The following is a 26,249-nucleotide window of genomic DNA, read 5'->3' on the forward strand; positions in this document are numbered from 1 at the left end:
TTAAATATCCTGGGGGTATGGCCTTTAAGCTTCTGCACTGGAAGGGGCTGGGCATCAATATCAAGGGCATGCACATCACTTACCTTCAATTCACAGACGATATCTTAATCGTTATGGCTGAGACCATGGTCTTCCATGGTTTCATGGCTTAAGTCATGTACCCGAAAGCCTCAATACAGCTTCCCAAGCAGTAGGTCTCAAAATGAACATGTCCATGTCACACCCACTCCCGTAATAATTGGGAACTGTACTCTCGAAATTGTTGACATGGAGGTACGTCCACCATGGACAGATAATCTATTAAGACAGGTCCAATTTCGGGAAAGAGCTCGTCGAATTCAACTCGGATGAACAGCGCTGTTTTTATGAAAAAGGAGGACAAACGAGTGTACGGGTCACCTGGCGTTAAGTGATCACCGCCGCCCACATTCTTTCACCCAAGGAATCACAGGAGCGTTGCCAGCCTTTAAGGAAGGTGTACGTGCTTTTTTTGAAGGTACTCATGTCGTATGGTGCCGGAAACACTGCACAAGTAAGTTCTTCCACAGCTTTGTAGAACGAGAAAGAAAGCTCCTTGAATACCGCACTGTGGAGTACTGCCACATATCCAGATGGTGGGGATGATGTCCTAACTTGTGGCGTGTCGTGTGAAGGTGGAATTCAGCGGCAGGAATCAGGTGAGACAGCTCTTCGGAACATTCCCCATGATAAATGCGGTAGAGGACACACAATGCAGCGATGTCTCTACGCAACGCCAAGTGATCCAGCCCTTCACAGAGCACCGGGTCCCCGACAATTCGTGCAGCTCTGTGTTGCACGCGGACAAATGGATCGAGCTGATACTGGGGTGAGCCAGACCAGAGACGACAGCAATACTCCATATGTGGCCGGACCTGTGCTTTGTGACGCCCAGTTTCTTCAAAGCTAATTTGGCTTTGCCCTCCAGATGGCAGCGTTTGGGAAACTCTGTAACATCTTCTCATCCCAAATACCACAATGACTGAAGACGATGATTTTCAACCAATGTGTGTTGCCAATGATGACTTCGGGTACGCAGACATGGTAGCTAACTATGAGCCTGATGAGGAGGACCAAAGTAAGCAACATAGCCCAATTGATTGCGAAAGTCAAGTGTCAGTAGATGGGGCACAAAGTTTGATGGACAGATGGCCGTTGAGCGGTAAAGTTCTCGAATGCCGCCCACGTACCGGAAGATCAAGATCGCATACTTTGAGCGAAGAGCAAATACGTTGGATGAGGGCAGCGCAGGACCAATGGTCGTGGAGATCTTTGGGGGAGGCCCTTGTACAGCAGTCATCGGACTGATATGATGATGAATTATCTGATACAGCTCTCAAGCTATGATAGTTTATAACATAAGAAATAAGTAGCTATTTAATTTGCATACTTGGTTAAGTTGATATTGGTTTCGTTTATTTTATTTATCAAAATCTGCAGTCTAGCATTAATATTTATAATATATATAATAATACTAAACTAAAATTAACTTTTTTGATTTCTCTCTCGCTCGATGATTGCCTTTCCAATGCGTTGCCAATCTACTAAGGTCAATGGGATAATATATCTATGATCTTAAAATATTAAAATAATATTCTTAGATCTTTTACATGACCTTAGAATATTAATGCTATCTACAGAAAACACTCAACACTGAGTGAGTGAGTAGCCTAGCCTAGCTTGTGGTTTCCGTATAAAAAAATAAGGAAAAAATACCTATGTACCTACTCTGAATCTGTGGCTTGTTGTGTGCTTGTTGTCAAGTTGCTGTGTGGGCTGTGTGCATGTGTTTTGATAAATCGGTGTTGATAAAGGTACAACAAGAAAATAAGACGATTGTTTTAAATGGCAACGTACGACAATAAAGCTTGGTTGCTTAAAAATATCAGAGATGCCTTTATTGCCACCGACGACACTGGTTTATGTGAAATCGTGATGTCAGGAGAAGATTTCTCAAAAATATTTCAAAACAAAGCTATTGAAGAAAAGAAGCGATTAAAAGATAAAGCACAGCATAAACCTGGTACAAGCAAAGGTAAAGATAATATTGAGAATGACGACGAAAAAGACATTGCGACACAATTTGATCCATATCCCGACATGGATGACAGTGACGAGGATCCCTTATACGGTAGCTGGTTCAGACATGAAGAGTTTGCAGGACATAGGTAGCTCAAGTATAAATTAACTCAAGTTTTGGTTGAACAAAAATATTATAAGGGATGGGCTGTTAGTTTGTTGATCTACGGCTAATACTACTACTAGATAAAGTAAGGTATCTTTAAGACCAACCAACTACAGGATATACAGAAGATATCTAAACATGGTTATATTCAATTAATAAATATTTTTTTATAGTTTTATTATAATAAATTTAAATTTTAGGATGGTTTTTCACATTATAACATAGTATTTTATTTATAAGATAATATTTTTAGGGTCCTATGATGTAAAAATAACAGCTGTTGTCTTTATAAGTTCTTTTAATGACAGAAATTAACAATATTAGAATATACTGCAGAAACTAAGATACATAAGCAACTAAACATCACAAAATAAATTTATTGTGAAAGAATAGGATATTTCAATACAAAGTGTGGCCTCCTCTGCTATTCAGAACTTGTCGGCAATAATTATTAATTGAATTAATGAGACAGTTTATGTCTTGCAATCTTGAGGTATTCACTCCCAATAGAATTGTGGCAAATACTTCAGCTGTTGGGTTGTTGTCACTCCGTCCAAGTCTATCAAAACAAGTCCCATGCGTGCTTGATTTGGTTGAGGTCTGGCGATTGTGCAGACCAGGGCAACATCAGGATGTTCTCTGTTCCCAAGTATTGACTCTTTTGCCGAACTGTATGTGAACACATTGTCATTCATTAATGTAAAATCGGAGCCAAGGGTTTGTGCAAATGGATGGACATAAGGTCTGAGAATATCCTTAACATAATTTTCAGTGTTCATGTTTCCATTTACAAAAAAGAGCTCAGTTCGCCTGTTCTTCATAATACCCGCCCATACCATAACTTTTGAGCCGCTGTATGGATGAACTTCCTGAATGCACCTGAGCCTTTCAGTATTTCAGGACCGACGGTACATTAGCACCCTTCTTGTATCAGGACTAAACTGCGACTCATTGGTAAACATAATTTTTTCCCATTATTGTGTGAGTGGTTGTACTCCTTTTATGGCCTGAATGCTATTCAGCGGGTTCCCTTGTATTATTGTAGCGCTGTTAAATGCGACAAATAACACTTCTATGAATGCCAAAATGCTGAGATACCTGAGATTGATTACTTCCCGCTTGCAACATCCCTACAGCTCTTTGCATTTCATTTGCCGTCAAATGACGAATATGTCAATGAAAGAATATCTAACAATTCAATTTTGTCACTAACTTTATTTTAATGGTTGGTAAAATAATCAAGAGTATTCATAGCAACAAAAATGCACTTAAATTCAAACAAATTCCCTTTAATTTTTATGAAAAAAACAAAACATAATATTTTTTTTAACAACCAGCCAGTATGTCATCAATAACAAAAAAGTTTACTTACTTTTAATGGTTACTTAGTTTTAATTTTATTTTATATATAATAAATTTGGTTAAATTGTAATATGCATGTTGCTTAGACTTTTCTGATGTGTGTATATATATAATATATAATAATGAATGGTTCATGTCTGGTTCTGTGCAGGCCATCTAAAATTATATAGTACAGTTATTTTATATATTTAGTAGGATATGCAATTTTGTTAATCAATGATTTAAAAGATAAGCTGTGAGTTTCTTATTAGTTCTTTATCCATGCCCCTTTACAAACTGATGTAACTTCATGATGTTTACTAAGTGTTGTTGCAATATATTCTATATAAACATATGTTGTTTTATTTTTTGTTAAATTGCTTAAACATTTCAATATTTAAAACATACAATAAATAAGATACTTTATAAATTTAATACAAACTCTCAGATTGTGGAGGCATCAAACTTTTAACCTAGAATTTACTGTTTATGTGAGTAACAATTCAACAGTCTATTGACTTAGTTTCAAATTCTATAGTTCAATTGTATCTGTTCCAGGCAAAGATCAAATACATCACAATGGTTAGATAAAAAAGAGTTAGCTTTAAAAAAGGCAGCAAAAATAAAAATAATCAAATGGGAAGATCCACAAACAGAGCTGACAGATGAGCAAATTGCTGAAGCTTTTGGTAAAGTTCAAATTAAGAAGCCAGAGAAGAAGAAATCTTTACTTTCAGAGCAGCTTGAGAAGTGCCCAGAATTACCTCATCGGCAATATTTGGAGTATGCAAAGTTTGATGGGACTGCACAATTGGGATTACCTACAAAAACATTTAAAATTTTCATGACAATGTTGCCAGAGAAACATCAAAACTATCCTCTAATTGTCTGTGTCATAGCAAATGCAAAAATTAAAGATTTAATTGGGTTCACATGCTACAAATACAGGTAATTACATCAGTTTAAATATATATGATTTTTACAGATTAAAATATATATTTATATAGTTTGTGCTTAATATAAGTTGAACTTGTACATTTTGCACTTATGAAATAATTTAATTTTTCTTTTTGTTAAAGAAATAAATAAACGAATTTCCAGCATAGAAAACCCAGAGACACCACTTGGCTCAGTTCATGATTACGGACTTTGTATAGCAGAGGATGATGGGGAGGTTGATTGGGCATTTCCATGCTTAGACAATAATGAACCATGTTCCAAATTTGGATTTACATGCCTTGGCCTTATCAACTTAAAACATAAAGTTAGTGTTGTAACACAGCCTATACTTGACATGGAGATGAATTCAGCATTCCAGTGTTTCCCAAAGGCATCGGTGTCAGGTCATAGCAATGTTAATTCTACACGACAGCACACGGGTGAAAGTGATGAAATTATGAGAGCAATAAATGCTGTAACCGAAGGTGAGTGAGGTATTTAAAAAAGGATCTTTTTTATTCATTGAGGGTAAGTTATTTTCAATAAATAAAGTTGTTCATAAGTATAACACTTATAAGTTATATCACAGTAACTATAATCTTAACAATATTAATTGTATACAGGGTTACATGGTGAGAGGACACTCAATAATATATTATATTCATTACAGATATTTAATTTATATCTGATTGGGAAGCATGCAGTTACTTACAGAATGATTAATAAATTATTAAATACTATTTATGTAGTAGTTGTTTTTTAAGTTACTGTACGGCCTATGTACTGACAGGTTAATTTTTTCATAAATTATGAATATTTTATTTAACAGTCACTTCATTTTATTCTAAGACATAAATACTTAAATAGTTGTTGTATCTTAAAAAACATAATGCAGCATCTTATATTGGAATGTCTACTTATAATTAATCAATGCATACAATTTGATACAAAAGCAGCACTTGATTATTTTCTTGAAATGTTTATACAAGATTTAAATTGAAATCTGGATGTATGAAATGTAGTACTCCATTGTGTAGACTAAACTGCCCGCTTTGCAGTGTATTTGCAGTACTGTTTCTATTTTAATCTTAAATCAAAGATAACACAAAGTTGTGGCAGGACTATATTAAATTTTTAAATACAATTATTTCAGCCAGTTCATGATGATTAACAATCCATTACATTATCATGGTCTTAGTTAATGTAACTTATAATAAACGATAAACCCACATGTTTCTATCATGGTAGGTAACAAAGGGTTTGGCTTCCAGTCCACCCAGCCGATCACGGATGCACCGCAGGATAAACTCTACAGGGTACAGCTGTTGCACAAGATGAGAACAAGCACACCGGTGCAGCTTGGCATCACTTTAGATCAAATTGAAGTTGTACCAGTTGTTACACAGAAACATGCATTTTGGGTAAGTGTTGGTCAAAGGATTTTTTAAATTCTATGATCTCTTGGCCCACATTTAAGTATAGCCCTGTACAATAAGATACATAATATACATGCTTTAAGGGTATATGTATATTTTATTAATAAAGTCCTTGTCATTCAGGCATTATCTATAAATAAATTTAAATGTTTTATTAAAACAAATTGAGTCTGTAGTAAATCTTACCACTCCACAGCCGAATACCTAAGTGATTGGATGGGTTTTATAGCAATAATAATAACAGTACAATATTTATATTTTATTCAAAAGAGCGCAAAAAAGGAATTCTGGGAGAGTTTCCTGCGCCGCTTCTTCTCTCTCAGAGCGCCATTTTTTTTTATGTAATTGGAGGACAAACGAGCATTCGGGTCACCTATTGCTAAGTGATCACCGCCGCCCGCAATCTCTTGCAACACCAGAGGTATCACAGGAGCGTTGCCGGCCTTTAAGGAAGGTGTACGCGCTTTTTTTGAAGGTACCCATGTCGTATCGTCCCGGAAACACCGCACAAGGAAGCTCATTCCACAGCTTTGTAGTGCGTGGAAGAAAGCTCCTTGAAAACCGCACTGTGGAGGAGCGCCACACATCCAAATGGTGAGGATGATATCCTAACTTGTGGCGTGTCGTGCGAAGTTGGAATTCGGCGGCAGGAATCAGGTTAAACAGCTCTTCGGAACACTCCCCGTGATAAATGCCGTAGAAGACACACAATGAAGCGACGTCTCTACGCAACGCCAAGTGATCCAGCCGTTCACAGAGCACTGGGTCCCTGACAATTCGAGCTGCTATTGTTTATATATTAATAATTTTTGTGACATTTAATTTATTACTTTAAGATTTATACTGTAAATTGAAGGTGTATGTTTTTACTGTTAATAATGTGTTTCTATTCTATTCTATATTTATAGATAATGCCTGAACAGTGGCTGGGACTTTATTATTAAAAGTGTATAAATTTACCCTCAAAGCTATTATGTATCTTATATAGCCTACTAAAATTAGTTACAAGCAATCCCTTATTTCGAGTGTTAATAATGAAAATCACTATTAAGAGCAAAAAGACGACGATTTTTGTGAACATAATGTACTGGCAATGAACAGTCATAATATTTTATTTATTTTTATTTATATTCTACACCCTGAAATTACCCGCCCAACTTATTATTAACAAATAAGATAACAAACAAATAAGTTGTAAATATCACTAAGTATTAACTTACTGGTAGATTTAGAAAGCATATACACAAAGCTTGGTAATCTACTTTAACGTGACAGTGGCTAACTTTTGGTGTGTGTTCCAGAGAATCCACAATAGGAAGAATATAATATAATAGAGGGTTTTTGATTGCGCAAGTATACTCAGATATGAATAAAGTTCACCTGAGTACACTCAAATCATGTTTACAGTATAAATTACGCGCGACAAACAATCGAACAAGACGCGAGCATCGCTCGAACGTGTGTGAATGGTTTTTGAAACCACATCAAAGGAGCTTCAGTCGTTGTTTTAGCTCGCGCGGCGAATACGTAAAAATTGATAATTGACAGTGACATTGACTGTTTTAATACTCGAAAAAGATATTACAGGCTAGTAGGAGACTCGAGGTGCCAACTTATTGCTGTTTTGGTTTACAGCAATGAACAGCGGGCCTACTATGAACTGTTATTGCGATTCTATTGACGACATAAAATAAACTGCTTTGCTATTTTATACCACGACATCATTTGAGCGATCTAATTTAGGTTGACGTCAAATCAAGTCGGAAATTGAATCGCAAACTGTTTTAGTTCGTTCTTTCATTCTACCATGAGGTAATATTTCAACCTAAGCTGGATAGCTTACGTGTCAACGTGAGCAATTCAAAAAAAAAGTTGCTACTAACTTTAACTTTGAATGAAATGAATGATGATGAGATAAGAATACTTTATTGGACTGTTTGTAAAACAAAATACTAAAAATAAATAAAATGAAAATACTAAAGACAAGGCAGTGAGGCCCCAGGCTGTAACCTGTTCGCAAGAGGGAATTAAAAAAATGTAGGTGCTCTGTGCTCGTGTCAAATCAGACATGAATGGAGGTGCGTTCATAACTCATTTTAATCAGTTTATTTTACGAAAACACCTAAAATGTAATAAAAAAAAAACAACTATATATATATTATTATATAATAAGTATTAAAAAGGGCTCAATGGTTTATGATTGGACGCCATAAAGCGCAATTTTGAAATGTATTTGTAGTAATTTCTACGGCAAAAAAAACGCTAAAATCATATCATTTTAGGTTTCGAACGTAATGCATATGGTTCGAGTAAGAAAGACAGACTTATGCAACGACTGTACAGCGTCGTCTCTTTCTCACACCGCGGACCACAGACATATTTAATTAGTTCATTCTTCCATAAGCGATTCAAACGCCATTCAGTTAAAGGCACTTCACGGTACGAATCTTAGCGATTCAGTTTAGATACCTAAACTGAACTGCATCTGAATTGAATCGCTAGTTAAAAGTTGATGGTAGGCCTTCTATTCCTTCTAGTTGGCGCAGGCTGTTCAAACTGGATCGTTCGCCGCGCGCGGCTATCGTGTTCTACTAATTTTATACCAACATATTGGCTCGCGCGGCAAATGAAGGTCAATTCGGGTTGAAAATGGGCTCGAGCGATGTCGCGCCTAATTTGTACGCACCTTAAGGCGAGGTTTTCCCAACACTTTAGGCAAAAAGTGCTCGAACGTATATATCTATAGCGTTAGATATACGTTAGACGCGGGCATGGCTGAGACACTAGCCAAGCGATGCGGGTTAACGACCCCACCCCGGAAGGACCGCGTAATATTTTATAAAACTTATAGTTGCGCAAGAGTAGGAAATACTATGATATTTTTATGCATTTTGAAGTGCAACTTCTTAAGAAGCATGAGGATAAATTTTTTACAAATGAAACGGAATAGAGCGTCACGGAAATTTTAGACGTTTTTATTCAAGAAGAGGAGGAGGTTTTTGTTCAAGGGAGAGAGCGATTGATGGAGATCTCCGATCGTCTTGATTCTTTGGCATTGCGTAGAAATTTGAGTTCTCTGTGCATCTTCTACCGCATTTATCATGGGGAGTGCTCAGAGGAGCTGTTCGGGTGGATTCCAGCGGCCGAATTCCACCACCGGACACTACGTGCAAAGTACCACCCGCACCACGTAGACGTCTGGCATTCCACAACGCACAGCCACTTTGTGGAATCAATTACCGGCTGCATTTTTCCCGAACAAATACGACTTAGGGACCTTCAAGAAAAAAGCATACCTTATAGGCCCGCAACGCATTTCTTGACACACCTGATGTTGTGGATGTCAATGGGCGGCTGCCTCACCTCTTCCCATCCCGTGAGCCTCTTGCCCGTTTGCCCCCTCTTATATATAAAAAAAATCCATATTGTTGAAATCATAATTTTGCTTGGCGGCCATCTTGGATTTCAAAAATGATCCCAAATTCCATCTCTGCACCCTCGAGAACCGCGGATTCGATATCCATATTGTCGAAATCATAAGTTTGCGCGTCGGCTATCTTGGATTTCAAAAATGATCCCAAATGCGTTCTCTGTACCCTTGAGAACCACGGATTCGATATCCATATTGTTGAAATCATAGATTTGGGCAGCGGCCATCTTGGATTTCAAAAATGATCCCAGAATCGTTCTCTGCACCCTCGAGAACCTCGGATACGATACCCATATTGTTGAAATCATAATTTTGCGCGGCGGCCATGTTGGATTTCAAAAATGATCCCAAATTCGTTTTCTGCACCCTCGAGAACCTTGGATACGACACTCATATTGTTGAAATCATAATTTTGTGCGGCGGCCATCTTGGATTTATCTAACTTCCCTTAAGTACATACATACAAAAATCCCGCGTGGCATAATATTCAAAATAATATTACGTACATTTTATTTTAGTACTTTCCGTTTATTTTAACAAATACGCTATCGCATCATCATCATTTTTTTACTATGATTCCCGATTTGTACTTGTTTGCTAAAATCTTACGTAATGCGATACGAGAGAAACGAACACAGTACCTTCCTTGCGTCGCGTTTGGTTTATTACGAAAAAAATTAATATAAAATAATTCACAAAGCAAATTGATAAAACCCACGAGGAATATTTATAAATACTAATAAACTACCGAATAAAATAAGTTTTGTGTTTATAGCCATCATAATTTTATGATAATATTAAACAATTCATATCAAAAAGCCTATTTTTCAAAAAATTAATCTATCGAGATTTTTTTTCGTAGTCGTGTTTTCGAAACTGCAATAATTTAGACAAAGAAATGAAGAGAAACATGGCAAAAAAATTGAACCTTAGTATTTGTAGAAGTATTTTAAGTATATTTTCAAAAATGTTACTTTTTAGGACTATAGCGCTATAGTAAGATACCTATACTAGTCATCAGCGCATGGTCTGAGTGTACTTGGTCAGTGAAAACCGCCCCCTTTACTGAAATACTAGGATTAATTTTTCCTCATTTTATTATTCTTTTTTATTCATATTCCTTATTTTCAGTCACGACCAAAATATTTATTGCACAGTATGAACTCGGTTGCCTGGTGTCAAGAATTAGAATCTAAAGGCAACAAGACTGCATTCCGTATTGTATACTCTCCGAGCCATGATACTGGGTTTAATGATCGCTTCAATGTTGGTAAGATTTTTTTTTAATTATCTTGTTTTATATTTATTAAATTAAATTTGTAACCAAAATTTATGAACGATGCGGGAGGGACACGAATCTGCGACTTTATTTTAGAGTGCTGAATAAATATAAATTTGAATTCATAATCTTAAACCCATATTCACCCTTAAAGCCTTTGGGATTGAACTAGCGAATAATTAAGTAATTATATTAAACTAGCTGACCCGACAGACGTTGTTCTGTTCATAATAAAAAAAAACTCTTGCGGATGGAATTTTGGAAAATCAGTTCTAAGCTGACCTCTACTCGGTGAAAAGAATATTCCTACCAAATTTCAAGTCTTTAGCTCTAGTGGTTCCAGAGATATCGTGATGAGTGACTATATACGTGGAAATCTCTTATATAGATATATAGATTGAACTTCGGAAATGGATTGTCTTGATTCATACAACAAACTTTCAAGGATTGGCCTTAAGATTTGAATGGTCAGGGCGAATGCGAGACGGATCGGAAATTAAAGATTTGCGGGCTAACTCGTCATGCAAAATGTTCATTTAGTAGTTGCTGCAGATCTGAAGAATTGCTATTATCATTGCTGCATTGATCTCTTGACATCGATCAAGTTATTTGTCCATGTTGCCCATGAAGTATAATTGTAAAAATTTAAGCTGTGCATCTTCGAGAGGTTGCAGTGATCCAATACGATGGTGAATCTGTCCTTATATCTACAATATCAAAAGCAAAACCCGTATAACACAATACATAGGAATAAGTATAGTACGTATGTTATTCTTTTACTGTATTGTGTGTAAGTATGTAAATAAATAAATACCTTGAATGTCGGATTAAATCCTCGTTCGATGTCTGCCCCAAATGAGGTCATTTGGAAACAAATATTGTATTTTTGAGTGCTTTCTAGAACATGGCAGCACAATTCTTGCGTTTCTCCGCAGAATACTCGCAAACAACGTCCATCGGCCCAATGCGAAAGCTAGTATGCAAGCAGTACTACAGTACAGTATAAGTACTGCAATCGTATCGAAACGCTGCTCGATTCAAATCAGTACTTCATAAACTTCTTCTTGTGCGTCGAAAATTATCTATAAGTTGTTGATCTCTGAGGTTTTACTGGACGATTTCGTATTGCCAGCCGATCCGTTTTACCGGCTGCTACGCTTTGCTCTTGTGATTCATAGCACGAAGACGATCCATACTAACGCGGTTCTTATCACCTGCAATTTCTTGTTCTTCTTCAGTCCTTTCATTCGCAATATTTCGAATCCTAGTTGCATTACGTCTTTGTCGGGAATAATTTGATCGTCTTGGTCGTGACATTGTTTATGATAATATCGGCACAATAAGCTAATAGAAACTCGAAACAAACACACCAACCGGTCAACTTGAATAACATGACGTGCACTGTCAGTTGTATTTTATAACTCATGTAGCGTGAAACTACCAAAAAACTTTATTGAATTCTTTCTATCCTCGAGATGTCATCAAAATGTCAATCCATACTATAATAATATTTTTTCGTATTTTTTTTTGATATTTTATGACTTCTTATATCCTATGTCCGTCTCCTGGCTCTAAGCTACCTCCTCACCAATTTTCAGCCATATCGGTAAAGCCGTTCTTGAGTTATAAATAGTGTAACTAACACGACTCTCTTTTATATATATAGATGGAATGTTACACAACTTACAACTTGTATGTTGGATTTCTCTTTATATTATATGAATACTCAGTTTAAGAACTCAATGATTGGACATTACAACTCATTACGTCATTTCTGTGAATACCCGCAATACACTACAATTGCTGATAATACTTTGTTTCATGACACTTGAATGAATTTACAGGTAATTCAATTGCATTCCAACAATCAAATATGTATAAAAGACATGACTTTGAGTGTGATCAGGAGACGGCCAAGAAGATAGTAGAGAAAGTCAACACAATACTAGAGTTAAGAAATAGTCCATGTAGAAGAGAATATAAGAACGCCAAAGAGAAGAAACTCCAAACACGGCGTAGCTTTCCCACTAAACAGCTAAGTTGAGTAAGGTTTTGTTATAATGTAGCTAGAAAGTTCCTCAATAGATTCCGAAGCGACTGATTTTACTGGTGCAATTATTATTTTTGTTCTTATTGGTAATTATTTATAACACATAATCGGCTCTCCCGTTATTGGGTGGACTACTCAATACAATATACTATCGATGCCTTAAAATTATAAATAGCAATAACTAAATCTGTTTAATGAAATAAATTGTTAGTGTAGTATAAATAGTAATACTAGTCACATGCTGTAGTATTATTATACTTTAATTTCAATTAGTACCATATTACTTTTAATATTAGTCATATCATGTAGATAACTGCCAGAAGAAAATACTACTGCCAAGTTTTATTTGTTATATATGCATCTCTTGCAACAATTATTGCCTTAAAAATCAATAAATGTGGAATTTAAACTAAAGTTAGACTGAGATTTTTTAACTATAACCTCCCTATATGATTAAGTTCCTGTAACACAAAGACTTAAAATTGCACAGGAAAAGGTGTGGTCCTGTTTTATACATAATATAATATGAAACATTGTTTAATTAAAATGGTCCACAACAGTGCCTCCCGTAGGTTTTCATGTATAACAATGAAATGAATGAAATGGAATGTATTGAATGAATTCTTATTTTAACCTGTATAAAATAATTATGTGATTCACAATTAAATGAAATATATCATTGCAAGGGTATGTAATTAATTTTATTTATAATTTCCTAATTATTATAATGATAATTTAATTTTTATTGTACTTAGGGTTCATAGGTAATATTATAATAATATATACCTATTGAATATTCACAGCAAATACCTTTTTGGTAAATTTTGTTCCATTGTCAATGTCAATTTTATTTTATACTCAATGTGTTAGTTTACATTTTATGTTTGTGTAAGTATATTATTTTAAATGTAATAATTGAACCGAGTTCAATGTGTTATATGTTATGTTTAATTTGCGCTGGCGTTGTATAAACAATATCGAATACATGTGCAACAGATATTTGGACATTTAAATACGTGAAAATAAAATAGTCTATTAAATGAAATTTGTAAACTTTCAATGTAATTATTTAAATATTTACTGATATTATTATTTGGTATGGAACATTTAGAGTTATATTGTTCATGATTAGTTATAATGACTTCTTTAAAACATTTTATTTTGTTAAATTTATAACATTCAAAATAAACTACTCCTAACTTATTTTAATTATCAACCCTCTTGGGTTGTAATGTAATCTCAAACAAAGTAATGCATGTAACTTACAATTTTTAAACACAATGAATTACAAATTAATGAAATTATGTGCTTGAATGATATTGGTACATTGCCGTTAAATGAAATGTATGTCAGTGAAATAAAATTGTTACAAATAATAAATTGTTGTGTTATTTTTACGTGTCTAATACAAAACAGCAGTCTGGTGTTATTTTCAACTCATACTCTAAAATCAAAACGAATAAATATCTATTTTTTTTATTTTTTTTACTATTGACAAACAAGTCTGTGGGTTCTGCTGATGTTGAGTTTTCACTGTCCAAACTCTTGCAACAGAGGAATTAAAAAAACAAGTCCTCGAGCCCTTTGTTGACAAGGTCATGAAATGGGATACAATGAACCTTGTAGATATAATTAAATATAAATAGACTTGTTTGTGAATATAATTAGATGTTTACCACAAAAAACTCATCTCTGGGCGGGTGCCCCCAGTACTTGCTTCGTCCATTTAAGGCGACAATAAATGCCAGCAACCTTGAGCAAGTGGGAGGAGCTTGCTTCATTCCCGAGCAACGAGTGCACAAAAAATTGCCGTGGCCCGTGGCACACCGTGCCTACTCCCGCGACCTTGTAAAGCTATTATAATATTAATCATAATATTTAGTCGCAACGAACGGCTTATAATATCGTAGAGTAACCATACGTTTCAAATTTACTGCGTGATTGTGATCACTATCCAAAATATTTCTGTTGTAATGTTTATAATTGACTGTTTATTGAAAACTTAAACGTAAATATAAACATAATAATTATCTGCGCGATTATGAAATACTTTTCAACGCACTTTTAACAGCAAATCAAAAATTTGAATAAAGCAATTACGGCTAACATGCAGTAAGTACTTCTAATTCTACGAAAGTATTTCGTCAGATTTTATATTAGACATATTAAATTATTTGTGGGTGTTTGTCACAGGTAGGTACTGCTACATAGCTTTGTAATAAAAAATATAGAATGATTTAATTAATAAAAATTTGTGAATAGTTTACGTAATTTATTGCTTCTAGAATTTCTCAAAATTTTGTACTTTTACACACACAGCATCGTTTATTGTCAATCGATATGCTTCTTAATTATTTTTATCACAAAGTATTTCTTGTATATTATTGGCTTTTCTCTTTCCATTTTTCATTTCCGTCCTTTAATTTCATTTCGACCAATTGGGGGAGCATGCAATCTGTATAAAATTTTACTAACTTATTTTTCATTTTAGTATTTCAAAGTTCGTCATCTTTATAAATTATTTCCTTAGCAGGTGGTTCACGCATTCAATTTTTTCGATCGTTATGTTTTTATAAAAATGGCCTTGCCTATAAAAATTTTGCATAGGTAATTGCGTCAGCATTTGATATTGATCGTGCATAAATTGTACATATTTACTTATTTATCAAAGATACAATGTAACATTACAGATTAAATCTAAAGCGTTACAAAGATATTATACTAAAGAAAAAACAAACAATGAAAATTATAAACTAGTTATCTTATTTTATAGAGCTTACAGGCATCAAACTCTCAAATCACATTTAACCAAACATTCCATCCAGCTGGCAAACAGATCACACTGTGCTACCTCAAGTACAGAGTTTAGATGACAGATAGCTCGTATTACAGGCGTGTGCTTATGCGCTTGATACTATTTTTGAATCCTTCTACTAAAATTGTAGACTTCATACCAGTCGAAGTACCTTAAAATAATGTTATTATTACATTCCCCAAATAATAATTGTTCTCCACTAAAAAATATGTATTTACGATATTTACCAGAATAAGTTTTGTAACGTTCGTGCACCTTAGGTGTGACATTTTTCGTGCAGCTTGGGCGCATGTGCAGCTTTATATATTTTCACAGGCATAAAAATATTATTTCCTGTTCTTTTCCGAATGACTGCAGCTGTGCCTGATAGGATTGAGTTTTTTTTAAGTGACCTTATAACCCAACAGCCATCTGCTATGACGTCAATAAGTGGGATATCATTCACCCATAACAGCATCATTCATTCAAATGGCTAATTCTTTTTCCCAAACTTTGTTGACTGTGTCCATTCTTTTGTAAAATATGTTAGAAGATATTTAGGGCAAATCTATTTCTGCTAACAATTCATTTAATTGCGTATTACCACATCCTATTGCTACTGCATTCGCAACTGTATTTATATTTATATCAGTTTCAGTATCATTGCAACAAATGGAAAAAGTTTCGTAACACATTTTGCATTTTAATTTTAGATTTGAAACTAGCCCTTACTTTCTTTCAATTGCAATCGACAGTCTATATTACCACGTGAGGAACTTCTTAAAGGTCCTTAAAAATCTTTATTTATATTATATCTTTTTGCCTCCAACACGACCCTTGACGACAACGGAAAAACACCGCCGACCATCCCGCTGTGTCAGAGCGCTATGCCTGAAGTACAGTTCAGACAGAAAACTGTGAGGCGAGCTCAGTTTTCGTTAGATATTAGGAAGTCGAGCGGGCCGGATGGCATTTCTCCAATCGTGCTTAGAACATGTGTTGACGCCGGTGCTAACGCGTTTATTCCGGCACTCATATACAAAAGGCGTAGTCCCTGACTCATGGAAGTCAGCCCGATCCAAAAAAAACAGTTCGGATCCGGCAAACTACAGGCCTATAGCTATTACCTCCCTGCTAGCATAATTACCCGCCAGCTCTTGGTATACCTAGAGGGTCACCAGTTGATCAACGACCAACAGTACGGCTTCCGCCATGGTCAGTCAGCAGGTGATCTTGTGGTATACCTAACACATAGATGGGCGGCGGCAAACAAAAGCAAGGGGGAAGGCCTGGCAGTTAGCCTGGATATAGCGATGGCCTTTGATCGTGTATGGCACAAGGCGCTTCTTGCAAAACTTCCATCATTTGGGCTTCCTGAGAGCTTATGCAAGTGGACCTCCAGCTTCCTCACTCGGCGCAGCATACAGGTCGTTATAGAAGGGTATGCTCGAATCCTAAGCCCGTGAACGCTGGAGTGCCCCAAGTCTGTGTGCTATCTCTCACACTGTTTGATGATATGTTGGACACCTCCAATATACATTACTATGCAGACGACGGCACGGGCGATGCCGTACACACGGGCCATGCAGGTTTCTCGAGGGAAATCGTCGTCCAATTTAACCCCCAGAAGACTCAAGTTTGCACGTTTACCACTAAAAAGAAAACCATTTGTCGTATCACCGCTCTTCGACAATAGGTACATCGAGGACCTAGTGCTCTGTGTACGGCCGGATCACTTGGGGATGCGTAGAGACATAGCTTCATTGCGTGTCTTCTACCGCATTAATCACGGGGAGTGTTCCGAAGAGCTGTTTCAACTGATTACTACCTTCGACCACCACCTACGACACGCCAACAGTTAGGATATCATCCCCACTATCTGGATGTGTGGCGGTCCTCCACAGTGTGGTTTTCAAGGAGCTTTCTTCCACATACTACAAAGCTGTGGAATGAGCTTCCTTGTGCGGTGTTTACGGGACGATACAACATGGGACCTACCTTCAAAAAAAGCGCGTAGACCTTCCTTAAAGACCGGCAACGGTCCTGTGATTCCTCTGGTATTAATTAGATTGTATAAAAATACGCAATTATTTTTATACTTTTTAGTGCATATTATATCTATTGTTTTGTAATAGTGTTTTTGAAGTAGATTGTTTTTTTGTTAAACATTTTTTTATTTTAAGATTTTTAGTGGATTTGAAGTACACTAACTAACAATTTGGCTAAATATATGTATATATACTAATTTTTTCAATGCAGCAATGAACGTAAGCGCTTCGCAATTTGATTATAGACAGTAAGAAATTCTGCCACAGATCGCACCCTTACTGTACCTTAGTCGTTAAGGAGTCCCATTGATAATCATATTCGACTACGACAATTACTTGGCCATAACTATGCTATGGTGGATGACTTAAATATCCGGATACCATAAAAAAGATTTGGCCAAGTATCGTTAATTTGCTTGAACCTAACCAAACTATCTTTGAAGTATATCCTTTCCAAAAAAAAAAGAATCCTTCGAAATCGGTTGGCGCGATATTGAGTTATTCGTAAATTTATCATCCACTTTGTTGTACGTATAGAAAATTTAAGATTTATGGTTTTCTCATGGATGCCATTGTCAGATCTGGAGCAAATAACAATAGGACCACACAGAAAGCACCAGCTTTAAAAAAAAGAATTATCAAATTCGGTTCACCCAGTCGAAAGTTTTGAGGTAACAAAAAAAACTACAATATTTTGAGAATTTTGTAGAATATTGTTTTAATTATTTGCGTTGATGCCTATTAATTGCTATTTTAAGATAACTTTTATACTGGAGTTACCTACGGAAAATTTAAGCCCATCAAAAGGTATTCCATTAAGAATTCATACTTGTTATTTCGTGGCAGCAAAAATATGGATAACAATCAAATTTAAGTATTTATAAATGTAAAAATTATAATGATTCAGTTTTATATTACACTGGATATTCTGCATTGTCTAGGTGTAGCAACTTACCGGGCGCAACATCTTGGTACCCCAAACACACTCCCAGAAGTCTTTCGGAAGGACAGGAGGTTGCTAAGAATTGGGGTTGCAAGAATAACAAATTTATTTATTTATTTAAAGGTGCTCCAACAACACATACACAATACACTCTTAAACTTAAATATTGTACAAAAATAGTTCCAGTGTATGAGTCAATTACAGGTGCACACAACATAAATGAGAATCATTTCTATTGGGCACTTATATAACACAGAGACTTATACAGTACATAAAAAATATGATAATAAAAAAAATTAATGGTAATAAAAAAAATATGATGTAAGTAATTAAAGAATCACTATACTATAGTTGCAATACCTTGCGTTTAAATGCTATGAGGCTATCGCAAAATGGATCAGCCCCGGATGTCTCCAAAATATTATTTAATGAATGACAGACACGATTAGTGGCGCGTTGCTGCCAACGTTAGTTCTTACGGTGGGTAGATAGAAAAGTTTGTGTTTGCTTCGTGACCCTAATCTCGGTATGTTTAATGTTATTTTGCACAGGATATTGGGTGTATCTAGCATGTTGTTTAAAACTTTATATAAAAACGAGTGGTCAAGCATACGACGTCTATCAGAGAGCTTATTCATTTTAAGAAACTTTAATCTTTTTTCATAGTTGCTTCTGTTGCTTATATTTCTATTCATAAAACATATTTGCTTGGTAAATGAGCGATTGATTAGTTCAATGCGTGTCCAATGTCCCTATGGACAGAATACTGAGGGTTCCAGATAACGCTACCGAATTCAAGTGTGCTACGGATCAAGGAATTAAATAACACAATTTTAGGTTTTGATTTTTTAAAACATTTAGTTTCTCGTTTTATGAACCCTAACATTCTGGAAGCCTTACTGATTATGTTATTATAATGTGGTATAAAGGTGAGTTTCATATCTAGTGCTATCCCCAAGTCCCTCACCTCAGTGACCTTCACCAGTTGTTCATCATTAATAACATAAGTTGTGGATAGAGGATTTTTTCTTTTGGTAAATGTTATATGGTAACATTTAGACGCATTCAAGCACATTTTATTTAAATTACACCACATCTGAACACGCGTTATATCACTTTGTAATAATGCTATATCATCAACATTATGGATTTCTTTAGAAAGTTTCATATCGTCAGCGTATAAAGAGTAGGTACAGTGTTCAATAAAAGAGCCTATATCATTAATGAACAACGCAAATAGAACCGGACCTAGATGGGAGCCCTGGAGAACTCCTGAGGTAGCAATAAATGGTAGTGAGTCGAAGCCATTGATTGATACAAACTGACTTCTTTCTGATAAGTAAGAACTAAACCACTTAAGTAACTCTCCACCTATCCCATATAAACAACCAAGCTTTTTTAGCAATATTGGATGACTGACTTTGTCAAATGCACTGGAGAAGTCTGTGTAGATGCAATCAATTTGATAACCCTTGTCAAGTGCATTTGCCAAATTATTGACGTGCTCAAATAGATTGGTATCGATAGACCTTTTGATACAGAAACCATGCTGTTTTTCATTCAAGTACTGTTAACAATGTGATGCAAGAATGGGACAGAGGAGAGATTCTAAAATCTGAAAGAAAGTGTTCAGTATTGAAATAGGTCTGTAGTTTATAACATTATTTGTCTCGCCTTTTTTGTATACTGGTATTATTCGGGCTTTTTTCCATTCAGAGGGAAAGGTACCTATTTAAAGCGATCTGTTAAAAAATATTTTTAAGGGAAGGGAGCATCTTTTAATAAATAAAGATGGAATATTATCCGGACCTGGTCCCTTATAAATATTTAAGCTTTTGATTTTATTTATTATAATTTTCTCAGTAATTCTAATTCTACAGAGTGGTATGATATTATTTTTATATATTGTGCCTTGCATGTCACTGCTATTACAATCCGAGTCATTAGAGTAAACTGAACTGAATTGTTCCGCAAAGAGATTGGCTATTTCTTCACTATCCACGACTATTTTAGTATCACGGTGCATTTCATTGGGCAAATTATTAATATTCATTCTTCTATTTTTTACGAAATTCCAGAAATATTTAACATTTTTACATATATTGCCTTTAATATTGTCTATATATTTACTATATTTAGTACTGATTATTTTATCACAACGAGTTCGAAGTAATTTAAATTCATATTCATCCCGCGGATTTTTTAATTTACGCATTTTATTTCGAAGTTTATCTTTCTCTTTAATTAATTTGATGAGTGCTTTATCAAACCACGTCGGATAATTATGTTTCAGAGTTGTACTAGATGGAACATAATTTTTAATCGCTTTATTTACCTCATCGTAAAATATTGTAACCATATCATCAACACAACTGTTATCTACATTGAATTTTTCCGTCCAATTAACACTTTGAATATTTTATTGATTTCAACATAATTCGCTTCCTAAAAATTGAATCTGGGTTTTGGTTTTCTTTTAAAAGCTTAGATGACACTTTTGAAATCAATATTTCTAAACAAGGATGAAATGAATCCTTTTTGCTTAAGTTAACATTTAACTTGAGTTGTTATTGCAATATTTGAAAGAACCATGTCCAATATTCTATTATCAGTATTAACAATGTAATTGTATTGATAGAGACAACATAATGACATTAAGTCCACTAAACTATGACCGAGGTTATTAGAGTACCTAACTGGAAGGTATTAGTACATTTGGTACATCGACACTATGGGACCACGATATGAAACTAATGTTAAAATCACCAATTATTATGACATCATCAAGGGAATCAAGACACATACAATTACTAGCATGTTTAAAGAAGCACTGCACTTCGTCTATCGTGAGGGGAGGAGGTAGATATACAACGCAAAGCCCAAGCCTATGAGACTGACCGTTCATGTGTAAGTTTAAAGATATCCATAGATCTTCATTCTCAGTTTCCCAGTTAATCAGACGTCTACTGTCAAACATTTTATGATTGCAATTAATACTCCACCTCCTCTAGATTTCGTAGGAGAGTTGCGATATACTGTGTTATTATTAATGTCATATGTCAACCATGTCTCCGTGAGTACAATAGCGTCAAAATCATTATTTAGGATATTAAGGTAAAATTCATTGGTTTTAGTCTGTAGACCACGCACATTCTGGTAGTAAATATTAAAAAAATATATTCCCACACACGCAAAATAGGCGCACAGTCGTCGAGCTGCGGAAATTAGCCCGATAATACCGTACCATACACTGGATATTATATATAGAAGAGGATAATTTGCATTTATAAATAGATTTGATAAATTGTAATCCATATTTTTCTGAAATATTTATTTTCTTAAGGATTTCATCTTAAAGAAAGAAAGGCGTTGTGTGTAAGGACACCATGACTAATTCCATTTGCAAAAAAATCCAAGTTTCTGGTGAAATGATCTTTGGATATTTACAATGCGCTGCGAATATAGGTAGTAGGTACCTATGTATTATAAAATGGATTCCATATTACACAAGCATATTCTAAGTAACTTCGGGCTAAAGCGTTGAAGAGAACTTTTTTGGGTATGAGGTATTAGTTATGTCCACTTTGCCTTTTTTTGTTCATCAAGAGCATACGTCATAGCGCAGTCAACAACGCAATGTTTGCACAGAGTTTTGGCTAGGAAGGTACCACAACGAAGCTCTTTCCTGCCGTCTAGCAGTGATGTGTAAGTATTATTGTGATTCAGTTTGAAGGGCACAAATTACTGCGCTATCTTCTGGAATGGAATGGACCTAAGATAAATAAAAGAACAAATAAAATTGTCTTCGTTTTATTTACAATTAATCAATAGTATTAACAAATTTGGTACATACGATATATTTACAATGTGTTCTTCAAGTGCATATTAGTACCTTCACAATTATAGTAAAAATTATTCTAAAATATATGAAACAATAAATATAAATATTGTACATCTAATAAAATATATTTAAGTGGGAATATTGTTTTCTAAATTTAATATTAGTCTAATGCTTGCTTACTGTGTTATTCTGCTTCAAACATTTGAACAGAGTCCCATTAACTTACAATAAATAATTAAACTCATATTCACACTTAAAAATGATCTGAAACAAAACTCTGTGTATGCGTCCATTAGGCAGAGTTTTAGTTCAGTTATGTTTAGACTTTGTTTGCGCTTTGAATAAAAAGCCACGCAATGAGAAAGTGCTCAGTGAAAACTGTCCATAAAACAGCATATCCAAACTTAAAAAGGATGGAGTGTAGTATTTCAGAAAAGTGCCAATTTAAATTAACAAAACTGTGTAGAGGTACCTAACTGACGCTTTGAATCAATTTGCTAAATAATTACATTTCAATTGTTAAAACAAAATGTTCTTGGCTCGTGTTCGCGTCTGTCTCGCGCGTGACGTAGTGTTACTACTTTCTAATATACTTTGAACATTACTACCATAAAATAAGGTGTTAATTTGAATGAATGTTTTAATGTTATTTGTTTTAAAAATAATGTATACTTTAATAAAATGCGGCCTTAATACGCGATTGGGAGTCTAATTGTTTATTGTACGTCAATGCAGAAACACTAATAAATTTAATTTAATTACCAGACGCTTCAGAGAATAGCCAGAGAAGACAGAAACAAATGGCATATGACCCGCATAAACAATATATTTTATAAATATGCAATGCATTTATATGTATGAACTACATGGCCACAGTTTTATACATTGTCTTTGATAAATTATTACATAGTACAGTATTAGGGTGCCTCCACGGTTGCCAGTGGGATCGTATTTTTATTTTAATTTATCATTCATTAGCAGTAAAGGACAAAATCAATATAAACATGCTTTTTTTATAGACGAAGAAGACAAACAGGCATAAATAGGAATAGTCTGTCTATAATCTGTGATCTGACGGTATTGTAACACCAGAGGAATCTCAATAGCTTTGCCAACCTCATGAAGTGTTGAATAAATGTATATGAGTTGGAAAACCAATAACTCATTGGTAGATGGTGGACGATGATCAAACCAAGTTGAGAAGAGTAAAGGGTTCTACTTACTGTAACACTTGTAAACTCACACATAAAAAATAACTCTGAATGGATATTGTTTAAAAGATCTTTGAGATTTTCAGGGACTAAAAATAAAATTAAAAAAGAACTATAAAGAACTGGTTATCATGACAATATCTGTTATGTTTAACTTTAAATACATATTATATTTTTAATTTTAATATATAAATTATACTAGCTGACTCCACACTATACTACACTCAGACACTGTCCTGTCAATAGAAAAAAATATTTTATTTTATTTTCATAGGGTGGCTAACAGCCGTCAATACAAAAACATATATCTACATGTTTATATATAGGCCAATTAAAAGCCTCCACAAAAAGGTATTATAGTATTTTTTTTTACGTTTTTACAAATGCTTAAACTAATTAAAGGCATTACTATGTACTAGTTAACTACGCTTTTTTGCAATTTAAATTGACTTAAAGTATACATATATTATGTTGTCATTGTATTAGTTTTCTGTGACTTGCAAATAATCTTGTATAATATGTTTCTTAACACTACCTAAACTGGAACAAAAAAGATCTATTTCGGATGATTTTAGTTTGTTAAAATTATACGAAGTACGTGGTATAAAGGAGTGTGATCTATAGTTTGTGCGCATGAGTGGAATATGATGGAGATTCTTTTTTCTAGAATGTTGGTACGGTATATTGAGGTTTATTTTAGATAACAAGGTTGGACTGTCAATCTTACCCTGAGCAATTTTCATAATAGTCGTAATATCAGCCATGGATCTACGGAGTGTTAATGGTAGGAGATGAAATCGAGTACACCGAGTTTTGTAATCTGTTTTGGGAATTCTGAACTTATAATTTAAAAATCTCGTAATTTTTTTCTGTATTTGTTCAATTCTTTTACTATGTATCATATATACCGGATTCCAGATTTGACTAGCATACTCTAAATGACTACGAACATAAGCGCAAAAAATTATTTTTAATGTTTTCATTCTCTTGAAGCAGTTCGCTGAACGTATTATAAACCCAAGTGCTTGTGATGCCTTATTTGCAATATTGTCGATGTGACATTCGTAAGTTAGCTTGCAGTCAATAGCTACACCTAGATCTGTGACATAATCGACCCGCAATAGAAATTGATTATTTATAGTATAATTAAATTTGATGATTAGCTTTTTACGGGAAAAACTAATAAAAAGACATTTAGGTATATTAAGCCAAAGCTTATTATTACTACAATATGTTGCTAGTCTATTGAGATCTTCCTGAAGGAGATCAACGTCATAGATATCGTTGATAGGCCGAAATATCTTCAGGTCGTCAGCGAAAAGTAAATAATTGGAATGATGAAAGCATGTATCGATGTCATTTATGAAACAGATAAATAATAAAGGACCTAGGAGTGAGCCCTGAGGAACTCCAGAAGATATCGTGATCCATGAGGAGGTGTAGCCATTTAAAACAACTGCCTGAGTTCTGTTTTTTACGTACGAACTTAACCATCTAAATAAGTTACCCCTAATACCAAGACCAGCAAGTTTCTGAAGAAGGATTCTATGATCTATGCGGTCGAAAGCTTTGGTGTAATCTGTATACACAACGTCAATTTGTTGACCACCGTCCATGCAATCAGTTAAGAAGTCAGTGAAAACAAGTAAATTAGTAACCGTTGATCTTCCTTTTATAAAACCATGCTGTTGTTGGTTTAACACATTTTTAAGGCTAGGGTAAAGTTGATTATAGATGATGCGCTCAAACACTTTGGCAAGAAGACATAATTTTGAAATCGGTCGATAGTTTTCCACTTTGTCTTTCTGACCTTTTTTATGTATAGGTGATATGAATGCCGCCTTCCACCTGATCGGCATGATACCTTCATTAATTGATCTCTTAAAAAGCAAGGTGACAGGTAATGCCAATACTTCAGAACATTTGACGAGGAACAGTGCTGGTAAACTATCTGGCCCAGGTGATTTATTTAGATCAAGTGATTTTAAGAGCTTTTCTATTTGTTTATTATCAATTTCGATAGAACTTATATTACTAATAATAGATTCATCTGAACAATTATAGGATTTGGATGTGGTAGTGGATTCTTGGAAAGTCGAATAAAAATATCTTGAGAAAAGCTCACAAATGTCCTGTCCTTTATTGCCTTCAGTGTATCCATAGATCATATTAGATGGTATATTTGAACAATTACGTTTACTTTTCATAAAGGACCAAAATGCCTTGGGATTATTAGATATATCATTTTCAATTTTACTAATGTAGTGATCAAAACAACTACGCTCAATAACTTTAGCCCTGTCTCTAAGTAGGTGGAAAGTATGTAAGTCATTGAGATTATGATATATTTTATATTTCACAAGATATTTATTTTTCTCTTTGAGGATTTTAATTAAGGCCGCGTTATACCAAATTGGATATTTATTATTTTTAATGATCCGTTTCGGCACGTGACGGTTTCTTATATCATAAACTATTGAATAAAAATGATTAACGGCATCATCCACAGAGTTTTGAGTAAGAATATTAATCCAGTCAATCTGACTTAGTTCCGCACTCATCTCCTCAAAATTACCTTTGTTATAGTTAAAAATTGTCCGCTCAGCTGGTTTCAAGTGTGGTATATATGAAAAGTTAAAGTGCACAATTAATGACTTATGATAGGGATCTTCTGGTACTAACGGATCAGTGCATGCTGACACAGTGAGCTCATTGTTACTTAAAACTAAATCTA

General features: G+C 34.6%; 1 protein-coding gene across 3 annotated transcripts; it reads left to right on the plus strand.

Moving 5' to 3' along the window:
- Window positions 1-1,781: 1,781 nt before the first annotated feature.
- LOC126964649 (stress-activated map kinase-interacting protein 1) lies at window positions 1,782-14,058 on the plus strand. Of its 3 annotated transcripts, XM_050807890.1 has the most exons (6): window positions 1,782-2,186; window positions 4,103-4,492; window positions 4,646-4,968; window positions 5,732-5,904; window positions 10,481-10,619; window positions 12,473-14,058. In XM_050807890.1, exons 1-6 carry the CDS (start codon window positions 1,864-1,866, stop codon window positions 12,670-12,672), a joined length of 1,548 nt encoding a protein of 515 aa, XP_050663847.1. In that variant the 5' UTR covers window positions 1,782-1,863; the 3' UTR covers window positions 12,673-14,058. The 3 variants fall into 3 exon arrangements, 2 of the variants coding, with proteins under 2 accessions (XP_050663847.1, XP_050663848.1); XR_007729412.1 differs by lacking the exon at window positions 12,473-14,058 and having other exon boundaries at window positions 5,755-5,904; XM_050807891.1 differs by lacking the exons at window positions 5,732-5,904; window positions 10,481-10,619; window positions 12,473-14,058 and having other exon boundaries at window positions 4,624-4,761.
- Window positions 14,059-26,249: the final 12,191 nt, after the last annotated feature.

Source organism: Leptidea sinapis, chromosome 5, assembly GCF_905404315.1.
Source record: "Leptidea sinapis chromosome 5, ilLepSina1.1, whole genome shotgun sequence".
Lineage (NCBI taxonomy): Eukaryota > Metazoa > Arthropoda > Insecta > Lepidoptera > Pieridae > Leptidea > Leptidea sinapis.